This window comes from Dreissena polymorpha, chromosome 5, assembly GCF_020536995.1.
Source record: "Dreissena polymorpha isolate Duluth1 chromosome 5, UMN_Dpol_1.0, whole genome shotgun sequence".
In the NCBI taxonomy this organism is placed as follows: domain Eukaryota; kingdom Metazoa; phylum Mollusca; class Bivalvia; order Myida; family Dreissenidae; genus Dreissena; species Dreissena polymorpha.
The window spans coordinates 64,100,193-64,117,618 of NC_068359.1; the positions used below are offsets into that span (position 1 = coordinate 64,100,193).

Genomic DNA, 17,426 nt, shown 5'->3' on the forward strand with positions numbered 1-17,426 from the left:
GCGACCGAGCTGGGACACACTTCCGGTCACCTGCATTGGAAGCACTCCGCCAAGAATTCGCCGTAACACAGCGCACACGCAAATGACATTTACCATGGCATATTGAATACGGGTGACAGAAATGGTGCCGTCAGAATTGACGTCATGTCGTGTTCTGCAGTTACCAAGGAAATCGACACGTGACTACCGCAACCGAGCCTACTCTGCCTTTCGGTGTTTCTTTATCCGTCACGGCGTTTCCCCGGAAGTCAACTATGACGACAGTGATTGATTGTTGATGATTGGGATTCATTTGGGGTGACTGATATACATGTATTTCGTGTGAAAGCTATTTATCTTTATTTTTTTAGGATTTTTCATGATTTTTGTTGCTGACATGTCATGTTTCAAAACTAAATATTGCATTTAATTTTAATGTTGAAAAAGAAGTTCATAGTTAGGCTTGTGAGAAAATTGATTATTCGCGAATTTTTCATCCAGCATTAAATTAACATGTATTCATTTATGAAAAAATTCTTTATTCATTAATTTTGTATTAAAATTTATAACATATTATAACATATAATGACAAGTTAATTTATTGGTCTGCTGAATTTGAAGTGAAATTAATTGGAAAAGATCATTATTAACAAATTGATTTTCAAGTATTTATCAATACGATCTGTTAAATTTGTATACTATCCTTACTTGTGAAGTAAATGGGGTCATACTCAATACATAAAGGACGTCTGTTCGTCTGTCCGTCTTTCCGTCTTTCCCTCAGATGTTCCAACTTTTAAGCTTCAATATTTTAACTTCCAGTTCTTGTTCCTTATTGTCGATCAAGTTCTTGTTAGTTCATAAAGGTCCTCTTTATTACACGAAGTGCCGAAAGCGGAAAAAACAAGCATAACATATAATTAAAAAAAAACAACTTATAACTTGTGGCCCATTTATTCGTTAAAATAACAACAAACAATAACAAAATGACAAAGTTTCAGTATGACAGTCACTCAGTCATGTTACAGTCATCCCTTCGTTACTTCCGGGCTTCGTGAACGAGTAAAGGAAAATAAACCAGACCGCCTCCTCATATCAGAGAACTCTATCGCGGCGACAGGACGCCATCTCTCGGTCCCATATCACGTTTCTCTCCAGCGCTCAGACAATGCTCCTAGTGAAAGTCCGCGGCGCAAGTGCCGTTTAAACTGGCTATGAAGCACTTGTTTAACTCACTTACGTTGGATCCACAGTCACTAAGTTCATCTTCATCTGAGTCCCTACAAGTGACGAACTTCCTTTCCTGCTTCGATCCTGCCTCATACTCTATCTCCTTGTTGTCACCATATGTCCTGAGTTCCTCTGTCAAAGCCTCGTTTTCATTCGCGTCTTGCACGGCATCCAGTCGCGAATTGGACCACCCGTTGTACAAGTCGATGTCAAGAAAAAAGCGACTCATTATGTCCAGCTTTCCACGAACTTCGTCAGGCTTACTGTCATTTGTGGGGCATGATTTTCCTATGCCAGACTCTCCGTCGGCCTCCTGGCGGAGGCCGGTACACACGCGTCTTGTAGACGACTTCTCATCACGGACAAGACGATAAATCTTTCTCTGCGCACGAGACATGCTTGAAAGTCTGCAGGTAAGCGCATCCACTGGTCGGATCACCAACAATTTCATGTAACCCTCGGCGCCCCATGACGTCATAACCTTGAGCACCGGCGACTCCATCGGAAGCAGTTTTTCTTTCTCACTGGTCGACTCGAACATCGCAAAGTCACGTTTTCTGCTGCTCGACGTCAACAAGCGGATGACGTCATAGCACGTAGTTGTTTTTGTGACGTCACAGGGAACGACGATGCCAAAGATCGTGACGTATATAGTAGTCATCGTTGTATACGTCGTCTGAAAAATATAATATATTGATAAAGAAATGCTTCGTAGTATAATACTTAAGGAACAAAAACAACCTAATCATTAAAAGTTAACCATTTCCTGAATGTCTACACATAGACGCGTTGAGTCCCCGTACTCAATTCTTAGACACTTATAACAAATAGTCGTTGTATTTACTATTGTTACAACAAAACAGGTCGCTTTTGAAATGTAAATTATGCATCTTATAATATAAGATAATATTCAACAAGTTTACAATGTAGATTTACACATATTTTATTTTATTTTATAACGAACTGTTGTAACAATATGTATGTAAACATACTTACTGAATCAGAGATTGTGCGAATCGGTTGTTTCTTGGAAGTATTTTTTGTAATTGGACTTACTTGAAATGATGTTTTATTGTAGGTCCTTAATGTTTGCTTCATTTATAAGAGATTCATTAATATATGCACGGTCGTTAGCAGACAGTTGACTTTGAGTAGCTTATTTACATGAGCATACCTTTCATCGGCGAAATGAATTCGCGCGAGTCATTGTTAGGTGTTTGCACTTGACTCAGGTGTTAACGAATGTACGGGTAGTTGGGGTTTATTTCAAAATTAACATTGTTGTTTTTCTTGAAGCGAAATAATGACTTAGTACAATACTCGGACTGAATGCCTGTTTTAAGCAAATTATTTCAATAAGAAATTCAAGGATAATTGCTTTAATAAAAGTTAATATTATTATTACAAGATGGTCTGTAATTTAAATGTTTAATTACTTTCTTGTCAGTCCTCCCCCATTGCTAGCAAACTTATTTAACAAAAGTAAACAGATAAAAAACTGCATGAAATTAAAACACGTGTGCAACAAATAATTCTATCCTTATTTTAAGAATTTATTAAGGTCATCCGAATAATTTTTTACACCTTGATTATTGCAATGCGCGCTTTAATATCATTTACTTAATTTTACCTTTTCAATAAGTCGTTTCATCTTGTGGAGGAATAATTTAAAATTACAAATCGGTTGGTAATAAAAAGGTTATCTTTTGTTAAGAGATTATCACCGATTTATTGAAATAATTTGCTACAGCAGGCATTTAGCTCGAGTAATGAACAAAGTCATTTTTTGATATTCAAAAAAAAAAACAATTTTAATTTTTCAATTCAATCACACCTACCGGCCGGCTATTTCACACGTTAAAAAATGTAAAAAGCTAACAGTGACTCGCGTCAATTAATTACGCCTTTGAAAGAGGTGCTCACGTCAATTAGCTACTCAAACTCGCAGATTAACACGTGTCTTCTGACAATCATGCGTGCTTTAATGAGGCTCGTAGTAAATAAAAGGACCATAAGTACCTGAAGCCAAAATCATTCAAAGGAATACATATAGAAAAAAAAACAACGCCTTACGTCAAGATACACCTTATATCGAAATATTGGCCCTCTCGAATTCAGTAGGTATGAATTTATTTTGATTTTTATAACAGTTGATAATTTTAAATTTACATAACACGTTATCTGATGGACCGTATGATTAAAGATGCTTTACATTTAAACTTCTACATGTTTTAGTAACAGATAAAAATGGTTTACTTGTTATGTTTACTTATTTTCATGTTAACTTAATAAAGTGCTGCGAAGCATAACGTTATCAATATAAATATATGTATATTTTCAGATGCCGTGTACTGATACAACGATGACTACTATATACGTGACAATCTCGGGAATCGTCGTTCCCTGTGACGTAACAAAGACAACTTCATGCTATGACGTCATCCGCATGTTGACCTCGAACAGCATCAAACGTGACTATGCAATATTCGAGTCGACCAGTGAGAAGGAGATACTGCTTCCGATGAAGTCGTCGATGCTCAAGGTTATTACGTCATGGGGCGCCGAGTGGTTCCGGAAGTCTTTGGTGATCCGACCAGTAGACGCTCACACGTGCAGATTGGCGAGCATGTCACGTGCGCAAAGGATACTTCACCGCCTGACCCACGGAAGGAATTCGTCAACTAAACGCATGTGTACGGGCCCTCACCGGGATGCAGTAACAGAAAAATACTGCGCCTCAACTGCCGGTAAATCTGACGAAGTTCTTGGTAAACAGGACATAATGAATCGCTTTTTTCTTGACGTAAAATTTAACAGCGGACGGTCCACTTCGCAACTGAATGACGAGCTTGACGCTGAGGCATACAAGGCATTGACAGAAGTGCTTCTGGGGAGGTTACGTGATGACGACAAGGAGAGGGAGTCTGTGGCTTCAGGATTGCAGTTGGACCGGATGCGCGTCAATTGTTTGGATTCAGATGAAGACGGACTTAGCGATAGTGGATCAGACGTTAGCGAGCTTAACAAGTGCTTCGTAGCCAGTTTCAACGACACGTGCATCGCGGACTTCAACTGGTCACAGGCTGAAAGCGCGTTCTGTAATGACAGCGACTGCAGCAGCGTCGGAGAGCTGGAAAAGAACGTTCTGTAGGTGTGCGAGGCAGGGCTTAGCGGCCCCGACCAAGTAAGCTGATGTGGGGAGGAGATCTTGTCCACTAGTCCATGAGAGTCTTACAGGGAATCACGTCACGTGATATGAATGACACATGGAGTGACGTCACGTGATATGAATGACACAGGGAGTGACGTCACGTGATATGAATGACGCAAGGAGTTACTTCACGTGATATAAATTACACAGGGAATGACGTCACGTGATATGAATGACACAGGGGTGACGTCACGTGATATGAATGAGTACTTATATTTGTTTGCTGTATTTGTTGCTGTTTGTTGTTGTTGTTATTGGTATAATGAAATGTGCTACACAATGTTATTAAAACGCATATCAAATACGTTGGTTTTGTTCTTTATGTGTGATTGTTGTTTATATGTGTGATTGTTGTTTATCTGTTTCCCGCTAATAAAGAATGAACAAACGGGATCTTTATTAACAATCCTTGTACATTACGAGCCGATTAATGATCAGGGTCCGTTATTTTTCACCACAATTAAAAAAGAACAATACATGTACATAAAATATGTATATGGCATTGAAAAAATATAAATAGTTAAAAATCAGGATATTGAAAACTATAAAATGGCATAGTTTATTTGTATATGATTCATGTTTGTTGCCGTGAATTTGAAAAATTATCCCAATACAACTGCCGTCGGTTTATTGACGCACATCATTGAAAAGAAGCAGAATTTCGTCGATATTTTTGGTTCTGAACGCTATATTATGTCATCCTGTGTTGTTGTTGTCATTAAACGCATATCGTTACACACGTTAAATAAAATACTCCTCATTGATTACTTTTTATCGCGTGCCCCGGGATTTATAGAATTGTAAAATGATAATCGTATATATCAACACAATTATATAGAATTCTGAATAAACTCACTTAGTCGCAATGGTAGGGTTTATTAAGGAGCTCGTTTATCGCACATTAGTTTACAAACAAAAATACTTTAATGAAAATATAATGATATAATAATTAATGTTATTGTTCTATATACCATATGCCTCATACAATTACTTATATTATTCTTATGGGTAAACTTCAATAAATTAATGGGTATTCAATAACTTATTTTGAAAATTTAAACATGAATTATGTTTTATCCTGATTATTGCTTACCGTTCTGTCATGTTTTATTATTTTATTTTTTCATGACAACTATTGCGGTACTTTAAAAACAGAATTTTCTGTAGACATAACTTAATACATCTGAATTGTTATTGGTCGAAATACATAGTACAGAAGTGGTTTTCGGAACTTTTATTGTAGTGCCTTTACATAAATATTCTCTTTTAAATGGTGTTGCCTTTCTGATTTTTATTTTCGTTGTTGTTGTTCTTTTGTCTTTATATTGTCTTTTGTCGCCGCAATAACATTATATTACTGGTCAATGTAGATTACCCGAATGGGTTGAAAACGCTTGCTCCTTCTTTACTGAATTTTAACTTATCAATTTTAAACCATGATTATTCTTTTTTAGTTCACGAGAGTACTCCGTGCTCACGATGAGCTTTTGTGATCACCTTTTGTCCGGCGTTTGTCGTCCGTCTTGGATCGTCAATATTTACCGTTTTTACACTCTATCCTTCAAATTTATAATGCAATCATCATGAACCTGGTCAAAACGTTTGCAACAATGATATCTTTGCTGATTTTGAAATTTGGTTACGTGAGGTCAAAAAGTATGCCACAACGCAAAATGAAAGAAAAAGCTTCTTAACACTCGTGGATATTGATCAGAATATTTGCTCTAACGATATCTCAGCCGAAAAAAATGAACATAGAAATTAGATGTGAATGTTTAATGGCGTACTTTTATTTTGTTCCATTATGTCATTATCCCAAAGTAATTAAGTTCCTCACGGTCGCAGGTAAGCGCCTTAGGACCTATGACCCTCTTGTTTATATATGCTGTCGTTGTTGTTTTTATTCTCAATTTTGTTGTTGTCTTTTACACATCAACATTTCGTTACAACTTCACAGAACTTTATTGCTGATTAGTGACGTCCAGCTGTTTTATGTATTTTGTAAATGTAACCTTCAAGCTCATTTATTGTAGCCTGATATTCTTCTGTGATAGTTTGTATCAGCTAAGTAGATAATAAATCTCCATACACCGCCCCCACAATTTATTGAATATAGTTTTTCCGACTACATTCATGTTTCATGAAATTGTGTACTTATATATTTAATATTTGCTCAACTGTTGTCACAGTGCATGTATGTTCAGTGTATTATGTGACATGTGAAACAAAGAGACAGACAGTCAGTTTATTCAGACTTATACAACAGAACATCGACTTCATACTTACATAATTATACACATTATTTTCTGTCATGTGAATCAGTATAACAAAATCATATTATATAGCATGCAATAATCATTTAAAAATATAAATGCAATTTAGCACACTACATTTCAAGAGCAAGAATGTTCCTTGGAGGAAGTAGAGAAATGCATTACACGTCACACGAAACTTATAACTTGTGGAATTAATATACAGATAGGTTAGTATAAAATATACGGCTAATTATTTTTTGTCTTAAGTAATTGTGTCAGCGACATATACATATAAAAGGGTTTTCGTCTTATAAATCAAACTCAATGCATCATAAACAATAACGTTCATACGTGAAATTTATTCTGAGCATATCTGCCAATGCGAATTCTAAATGGGTGAGCAGATACTCATAGAAGAAGAAGAAGATTTTATTTCAGAATCAGTAGGCCATAGGCCCATGTGAACATACAGATATGTACATAAACAGTAATAGCAAGTCAAGTTACACAATGAAAATAAAAAAAAATAAAATAAAATAAAAATGTTGTGTTGAAATAAATCAAGTACCAATACATTTTAAGGAATGAGTTGTGCTAAATAATTAAATAAAATAAAAATGTTGTGTTGAAATAAATCAAGTACCAATACATTTTAAGGAATGAGTTGTGCTAAATAATTAAATATAACAAAGATCCCGATTAATAATACAAGCAGATGCAAATAGGGAGGTTATCGGACAAAACGCAAATATGCGGAGAAGGTGTATATAATTTTATATTTTTGTATTTTAGGTACTATATTTCTGCTCGTTTAGTTTATGTCAACACAAAATATATACAACGGTTATATACAAATAACACATAATTTTTTATACATCACAATAATTTGCTTCTCGTATATATCCGAATCTGTATTCATTTATTATTTATAATCGTAAATTTCAAAAGACAAAATTATGTTGATAATTTAATGACTACTTACAAAGTTGCCTAAAAAGATATGCAAGATATCGTTATTCTAATATTTTTTTTTTTAAAGAGACACCGTGATCTGTCAATAACACATGTGTTACAAAAGTACAATTATAATAATATTTCAGTAATTGTGTTGAGTATTTATCAATAAATTACCAGTAGAGACTCGGTGAACGAGAAATCATATCATTATATTACTCAATACACATAACGAATGATAATACAATATTGTGCGTTGCACTATCATAAGAGACATAGGGTGTATTTTACAAATTATGTATCATTTACAGATTTTCTGATTTAAAAACATTTAAATATAAACATGCTTAGACGCCGAAGTACAATTTCATTTTTGCTTTCAAACAGCTGCTTTAATTTAAACATACTAGGTCTACACCAAAAATATTTTTTGATGTATTGTTTGCGTAAATCATGATATAATGAACATTCTAAAATGAAGTGAAACTCGTCTTCAAGCTTATCACAAACAGTACATTTTCTATCTTCTAATGGGATACTTATTGGTTTATGCCACCTTCCAGACTCAACTTTTAGATTATGAGAAGAAACAATTATTCTAGTGAAAGCAATCCTGAATTTTTGAACATTTATACACTTAAGAAACGTTTGAAAATCAAAATCGACTACCTCCCGAAAAAACGTTGCTCGGGTCGAGTTATCCAGACGATGGTGCCATAACTGGATATAACTATCATGAAGACGTTGCTTAAAAACATACATAAAAACATCAATATCACCGACTCCTTGGGAAAGCCATACTTCGTAGAAGCCCATTGAGGTCAGTAAATCTCGGACTAAAGTAACCCAAGATGTTTTATCAGGGTATATATCTGCATAAGCTTTTAACATATTATATACTATTCGAGTGTATTTGTTGTCATTGCTGATTAACAATTTTAACCAATATCTAACAATTCTAATATATCTTTGATTTGCTAAACTAAATCTACCTAAAATGAAATATACAAAATCGTTTTGTGTGGAACGTTTAACTCTTAAAATTCGTTTACAATATAGAGTATGTACTCTCTCAATATTAACAGCATTGTAAAAACCCCAAACTTCACATGAATAACTTAGAATAGGTACAACAAGTTTATCAAACAACTCTAATCTATGAAGTATAGACACATCAGTGAAATTCAATACATAACTGTCTAATTTGAAAATTGCTTTCTGTGCTTTACTAGCTAACGTTCTCTGGGTTTCGCTAAAAGACCCACCTTGAGTAAATACAATACCGAGATAGGAGAAAGACTTAACAATTTCAATATTTTCATTATTAAAAACAAACTTCAAATTTCTTGGCAACATTCCAAATTTTCTAAACACTATGACTTTAGTTTTCTGAACATTTATTTTCAGTTTCCATCTGTTACAGTATTCTTGAAGTAAATCCAGACCTTTTTGTAATCCATCTGCTGTATCAGATAAAAGAACAATAACATCAGCGTATAATAGAAGAAATAATTTTGTCATGTAAGTATCTATTCCGTCAAAATTGTTCAAAATTAAATACTCTTCAATATCATTCAAGAACATAGAGAAGAGGAAAGGTGATAGGCATTCTCCTTGTCTAACACCAAGCATACATGTAAATTCATTACTAAGTGTATTGTTATATTTCACACGAGATTTAATACCACTATACATACTTCTAATTACAGTAAGCATTTTACCTCTTACACCAATTTTAATCAATTTATACCATAAACTATTTCTTTCTACATAATCAAAAGCTTTACTAAAATCTATAAAACAAGAGTATAACTTCTTTCCAGTATTAATAACATGCGTAATTAAGCCATGTAAAACAAAAATATTATCTGTAGTACTCATACCGCTACGAAAACCTGCTTGTGCCTCGATATAAACATTATATTGCTCTGCCCAATTAGTTAAACGATTGTTTAAAATTCTGGTAAATAATTTTCCAATAGTACTTAAAAGCGTTATTCCTCTATAGTTTTCAGGGTTATTTAAAACACCTTTTTTATGTAACGGTATGATATATCCTTCCGACCATGATTCTGGAAAATAACCTGTATCAAAAATAGTATTAAATAAAATATTCAGAAAAGGTAATAACTGGCCAATGCCATATATCAAAAACTCATTTAACAACATATCAGGACCTGCACTTTTTCCTGTCTTCAATTCCTTTATGGCAGTTGTGATTTCGATATTGCTTATAGGTACGTCGAGCTCACCAAACATAACATGAAATTCATTATTAACAAATCGTTCATTGAAGTACAATACATCTTCATCCGGATTGAAAAAGTGATCGTCTGGATTATTTACAGCTTTAAAATATGTTTCAAAAGAAGACAATGGTATATTTGGGGACTTTACATGTGAAGCATCTTTTAACATATTCCAGTATAGTTTAGCATTAGTACGTCTATATGTTTCAAGTTTTTTTGTGCGATCAATATTATATTTTCGTTTTTGAAGATTTCAAAACCATTTTGTAATCTGAGCGAGACTTAACTAACAATACACGATTTTCATCAGTTTTACAATTTCTATACCGATTTAAAAATAACATAAAATCTTTTCGTTTAACTTCACAATCGTCGTCAAACCATACATTGCGTTTCTGAGGTGTTAATTTATCATTTTTCTTAGCTATATTTTTCTTAAACAAATTACCAGTAACACTATCTAATATATTTCCAAAATCGAATAAACTTGACTCAATGTCATTTTGATTTACAGCATTTCTAGTCTTTATAGTCAAATCACTTAACTTATCTGCTACAACATCGTCACTTAAAGCACTAATATAATTTTCTTTTAATTCAGTATTCCATATATATTTACTTTCTATAGTTACATAATCACCACCATTAACATCATATACAGGTTGATGATTTTGACGATTAATATTGTTTTCATAGACAAATTCAATTAAGCAATGGTCTGATAATGGGTTGGGGTCGCAAACAACAAAGGATGTAAAGAATGGATAAACGGATTCAGATACAATGACATAATCTACAAGGCTACAACCTCTATGGCCAACAAATGTATATTTGCCGATGCCGGCGTCTTCACCAATTCGACCATTTAAGATTCGAAGTCCGGTCTGCTTGCAAAAATCAATAAAAGCAACACCGTTGTTATTAGAATGTCCCTTATCCTGTGAATATCTCGGATAAAATGCGTCAGCACTATAATCATCTGGCAGACACACAAATGGTTCATTCGTGTCGAGAGATACAAATCAGGGTTATCAGACGTTCGACTATTAAAATCACCAGATAACACTATATTGCACTTGCCATTTGTACTATTTTGAATGAAAGCAACAGTCAAGCAAGCGGTCAAATACGTTCCGTTCTTCAGCATTAAAACGACTACTGCCCTCCGGCATCACATAGCAAAGACCAATGAAAATATCATCTGCTAAGTTAAATGGTTTACCATCAAGCCGTAGCCATAGAATATCATCTTCACTCTCAAAAAATAAAATGTTATCGTTAACAAAAGTATTTCTGATATAAATAACTATGCCTCCTGAATCACGTTTAGAATTAGCATGCCTGGTTCTATGTAAAACAAAATGGTCAAAATCGTCGACATTTAAATCTTGTAATTCGTTCGACCAAGTCTCAGTAAACATAACAATATCATTTTCATTAAAAATTGATGCAATTTCTGAACAGTTCAACTTATTACAGTTTTTAGAAACAAGACTTTGTACATTCAAAAGTGCAAATCTAATGCGCACCTTCTCCTGCGACCGCTAACCAGTGTCATTGTGGCTTATTGGTGAATTACTATCAGTTACGATAGTTTGAGTGTCAGTATTTAAAGTATTATTTCGTGTACACTTCTTGGACTGGGTATCTTGTATTGACTGGGATGCTGTTAACTGTGAACGGAGGTTTCTCTGCGACGAAGAAGACTGGTTCCGACGTTGACCGGGACTGCGACGTTTTGGTGACCTAGATATATGGGAACCATTCACAGGTGCTTTCGGCTTCGCGCCATTGGATTTTGGCGGGGTAATGTTCAAAAACACTTGTGAATTGTATGATTTAGTGTTCACTGCGTCACTATTAGATGAGTTCGGGTTATTTGGTTTTAATAACCTTTGAGTTGAACCCGCAGCACCGTGAACACATGTCAAGTCTAGAGGACCAGGTGTCTGTTGCTCACTAATGACGTCATGCACTGCTTGTCGCGATGTTACTACGTGACCTACATCCATTGGGAATGTAGCTTTTCCAACACTGCTTGAAGGCATAACAGAGACGGGTTTATCAGCTTGTCGCGGCGCTGATGACATAAAATACGGGGGATTGTCTACACTGCTGGTAGATTGGTCATCAAGTATGGGGAAATCAACTAGTCTTGTTTGTGATAGAGTTTGATTCCAATCCGGAAACTCGTCTTTCATAACTGTCTTTCCGCAAATGAGTTTTGCCGGATATACAATGCGTACAGATTCATTAGGGTTTGCCTTTTTGGTGTCTTTGTACAACGGCCATAGTCGTTTTCTTGCCTCGGAAATTTCTATGGGGACGTCACGGTCGATGGAATAACCAGGGAAGGATTTCAGTGTTTTGGCATTGGACAGAATATGCTCTACATCATTGTAGTTCATGAAACAGGCTATAATAGGTCTATAAGACCTGTTTCCCAGCTTGAAAGCACCGAGTCTATGTGCACGATTTATAATGATGTTCTTCGTGTCAATTTGCATTGTATTTGCCAAAAACTCGAACACACGCGTTGCACAGTTTTCATAGCGGGATTCAGAAATACCACGGAAGATCAAGTTATTTCTCCGCCCACGTGCCTCAAGATCAATGGATTTGTATGATAGTGTCTTGAGCAGATGTGATTGTTTGTTTGTTACATTACAAATATTGTTTATTTTGCCGCAAGCTAATTTCATGTATTCGTGTGTTGAAGCAATAAGTTCGTGAGAGCTTGCTTGTTCTACTTTTAAGTTCAAAATTTCATCGAAGATCATGGATAACTTCTCTCCTGTATTAGCAATCTCAAACTCTGAAAGGGGTTCTATAGTTAACTTGAAGATACATGTTTGCGCTTTCCACTGAACACTAAATCGCCCGTATCGGCGTTCTCCATCAGTGAATATTGGGAAAATGTATTAGCCATTGTATTGAAGCTACAGTTTAACAGTTATACAGTTAAAAGCACAGCGAGTAAACTACTGTCTCCATTCAAGCGTGACGAAATTTCGCTCAGGGGCTATTTTTTTTGTGCGAATTTCAAAATAATACCCCTCCCAGTAGAGTAATTAAGAAGAATGCCAATAACGCTCTTATTTCAAATGTCATACTGAAAAATTCGCTAACCCGTATTTGCAGATCTCATATCCACTTAAACCCAGCAAAATTTATCCGATCACAAGCTTTTTATGTCTTTAAAACGCTAAAAATCTCCGGAGCAAAAAATAAACGACCCACCGGATGTCACGTGTATATCATAATCTTACACAAAAATAAGCGAAGAGGTTTAGAAAGCAAGTCTTAATATTCATCATATTACAAAGACGTATTAAAAACTGTGTGTATACATATATAATACAGAGCTGTTATTCATTTCCCCATACGACTCTTGTTAAAAATTGTCAACCATTCTACAATTAAACTCGCTAATAAAACTTTTAACTTGCGCAACGTTCGGGTATTAAAAAACATAACCAAATCCAATTCAAGCATTAACATTGACATTTGTCACCCAATTTGCATAAACCTAGACAGAATAATCAATATAGGCTTGTTTTGTTTTGTTCTGATCTCAATTGTTCGTGTTGTGTCTTTACATTGAAAATAATATTTCAACTATATAAAAAAAAAAATAATAATTTTAATAACATTAAAATGTTCTGTTCTAGCTGTATAATTGACGATTTAAATTGTGTGATTCATTTTAACGATTAGTTATTCTGAAACAAAACTTTTGTCTATTTTGATCTGTAATTTCGATATATTTTGCACCGTAATCCATGAATTTGCGACAAAAAATGGAAGTGTATATATTCGCAAACCCGTTCTCCGTTTCCGAAATAAAGAAAAGACTTCGAACCAAGACAATGCGATGAGCTATTGGATATGAACAGGTTATAAGTTTTTTCTTATTAAAAATGTTCTAAATTGTGTAGTTTAATTTTTACAAGTAAACTATTGATGTCTTACTGAACTGTTTAATACTACTAGACCAAAACCGTCTCATAACTATTTCATTTAAGACTTAGGTCTAAGATTGGTTGGTGAATACGGGCCCTGTTTTAATAAAGCGCAGTGATAATCAATCCCAAATTAAAGGGGCGTTTTCACGTCTTGGTAAATTGACAAAATAAAAAAATAAAAATCTGCTTCGCACTTTTTCGTTGTAGTTATGATATTTGTGAGGAAATAGTAATACTGAACATTTACCATGCTCTAAAATAGCCATTATATGGATCTTTTGACGATGTGAAAACCTGAAATTTACAAAGCGTCGCAACGCGAAACGATTGAATAATTTGGAGTTTTTTGTTGTTGTCGTTATATGTTGGGATACTACTAGGATTGCTTCTATAAAGAATAAAATACGTCACTCATTGTATGAGCACGGATAATCAAGTGGTCTAAGCGATTGGCTTTTACTCCAGGGGTCAGTGGTTCCAGCCCAGTTGAGGGTTAACTTTTTTTTCTTACTTTAATTTTATTCTTGTTTTTTTTTACTGGAGCTTTTTAGATCCAATGTTTACATTTATCAATATAAAGCATTTAATGACAAACTTTAATACCTGCCAAAATCTGTGAAAAGGCCCCTTTCATACCTTTTTTACGATACAATACAACTTCTTTTTATTGTTTTTGATTTAATTTTTGGTGTAAAATAACGACCCAGTATCCTTTCAACCGCTGCCTTATTGTCGATCATTGTTTAACGCCGTGTGTACATACCTTCTTCGTTATTTCCTAACCGAAAAACAACAAGAACGACTTCACATCTTCCGTTTAACAAAATTTATTTTATCTCATAGTATAGCGAAATAACTGAATTCCAGACCGTAAAAATTCAACAACAACCTAAACAAATGTACGCGTTCTGTATTTTAGATAATATTTTTTATTTTAGCACATATTATAAAGAAATAACAAAACTTAACGAAGCAGTATTATTTACATACAGCAATATGGTATTAGAGTTACATGAGGTCCCTTCCTGTAGAGCTGCATCCCTCGTCACTTTCGGGTTCCACAGACGAGTAAAGGAACCAGGGCCAGACCGCCTTCTTACAACCGAGAACTCGGTCGAGACGACAGTGCGACGCTTCGCGGTCCCATAGCACGTTCTTCTCTAGTTCACCGACGCTGCTGCAGTCGCTGTCGTCAACGAAGGCGCTCTCTGTCTCGGACCAGCAGAATTCCGCGGTGCGCGTGTCATTGGAGCTGGCAATTAAGCATTTGTTCAGGTCACTAACGTCAGATTCGCTCTCGCTGAATCCGCCTTCATCCGTGTCCCAACATGTATTGCACATCCGGTCCCTCTGTATTCCTGAAGCGACAAATTCTGTCTCCATGCCGTCACCAGGTGTCCTCATCGGAAGTTCCTCTGTCAAATCGCTCTCTTCAACGGTGTCATGCGAGTCATTCAGTCGCGAAGAGCATCGTGCATTGTAAACATCTGTGTCTTGAATAAAGCGATTCATAATGTCTAATTTCCCTCGATATTCGTCAGTTTTACCGGCATATGACGGGCGGGATTTTCGTTCTCCTGTCTCACTATACTCTCCCACGTGGAGTTCCGGAAACGCTTGTCTAGCAGACGTTTTATCTCCTCTGGTCAGACGATGACGCCTTCTTTGTTCACGCGACATCCTCGTAAGTCCGAATGTGTGCGCGTCCACCGGTCGGATAACAAATGACTTCCGGAAACCCTCGATGCCCCATGACGTCATGACCTTGATTAACGACGATTCCATTGGAAGCAGCTTCTGCTTTTCGCTGGTTGACTCGAACATCGCATAGTAACCTTTGCGTCTGCTCGACCGAAACAAGCGTATGACGTCATAACACGTGGTAGTCTTTGTGACGTCACAGGTAACGACAATGCCAGAAAATGTCACGTAAATAGTAGTCATAGTTCTGTCAAAACACGGGATCTGAAAAATAAAAATACATTTTAACAATATCGTAAGCTTTAAAAATAGTATTTATTTTAACATGAACATATTAAAAAATAATAAAGATTATAATGTCTCTGCATTAAGTCATTGAGTTTTTAAACTCAAAATCCTACGCACTGTATAATAAACAAATTAGTTAATGTTGGTATTTTAACATCGCATCTTGCCTTTAAAATGTAAAAGAAACACCTTTATGCATTAGGCATAGAAAGTATTTTTTGATTATTAAATTGCGTAATTTATCCTATAATTCCTTAATGTTATTTTATCTTACTTTTATATAAGTCCGATACTTTGCCTTCGTCGATATCGGTTTTATCTTGGATGTTATGCTTTGTAAATACTTGATTGTTGTACAATGTTGCAACTTGAGGACCTTATTGTCCTTTTATTTGCTGAGAGTCTAATTAAATCAAGGGGGGGGGGGCTTGTTGGCAGTCACGTGTTAATTAACACGCCGAAGAACTTAATTGAGACGAGCACCTCTTTCAAAGGGACACTGTTTGGTTATTGCATTTAAAAAACGTGCGAACTAGCGGGCCGGCTTGTTTGCTTTTACTTAAGAATAACAATGTTGTTTGTTAAAAAAAATCCCGAATTTTGACACGTTTAAGCAAATTATTTGAATGACTAGGATAATCCCGCCTTTACAAAAGTTCATATATTTATTACACTTTGTAATTTTCACTTCACAAGCTGATAAATTGTTTGAGAGCTAACAATGTCAGATTAAATCCCCCCCCCCCCCCAAAAAAAAAAACCGGTAGGGGACAAAAAAGCTGGTTTGTTGATAATGAAAAAACAAACTCAAATGAATATCTAAATACACAAAGATAACACTCTTATTATTTTTATTTTAGGAGTTTATTTACCAGCAAAATCATATAACTGCCCGGAAGTACCATCTTTCTTTTTTGTAACGAGGAACCTTGACCTTTACCTGACACGCCACAAATAGAATTGAGTATCCAGGAAAACGGGGATTAATGCATGTTCGTAAAGGTTAACCTATGTGGTCAGGGAAGACACAGTAAGCTCATATGAAATTTTCTTTTTTAAATAGGTATTTTATTAGCGAAAATCTACTTTAGGCTTAAAGTGTAGTTCCAGGTTAGCCTGTGTAGACTGAGGAGGATTATATGGACCGACATTTTACGCATGTGCATTAAACCCCGTTTTCTCAGAACGAGGTAAATCCCCGGTCTGATACACGATTTATATGTCCGAAGTTTCTTCAAGATTGGTAAATCCTAACTTTGACCGGAAGCCTACAGTTTTCAGTATTTCTAAGTTTTGTAACAGTGGCCTTTCTACAGTTAAAACAAGTTTAAAATATACATTCATTCATCATCAATTTGATGTAAATGCCCCCGCACTGTCTTGTGTTTCTTAATTTCTAAATAATATGTATATTTTGAAAACAACAGCAGAAATATAATCGGTGGTAAAGTGTAAGAGATAATTAGTGAACTTCCTAACTAGTGCTGAAGCGTGTAATGTTCCCCATGTTACCCATTTCCGACTTATCGCGTGTACATCGTTTGTATGTATTAACCCATTTAAGCCTAGTGGACTCTCCCATCCTTTTGGATTG

At 35.3% G+C, this 17,426-nt stretch overlaps 1 protein-coding gene across 1 annotated transcript in view; it reads left to right on the top strand.

Moving 5' to 3' along the window:
- The window catches only part of LOC127882162 (uncharacterized), a 30,260-nt gene extending 25,536 nt beyond the window's left edge, over positions 1 to 4,724 (top strand). The window contains exon 2 of the mRNA XM_052430637.1: positions 3,551 to 4,724. Within this exon, the coding sequence (XP_052286597.1) occupies positions 3,551 to 4,360 (810 nt within the window). The 3' untranslated portion in view covers positions 4,361 to 4,724. The remainder of the gene's footprint in view (positions 1 to 3,550) is intronic.
- Positions 4,725 to 17,426: the final 12,702 nt, after the last annotated feature.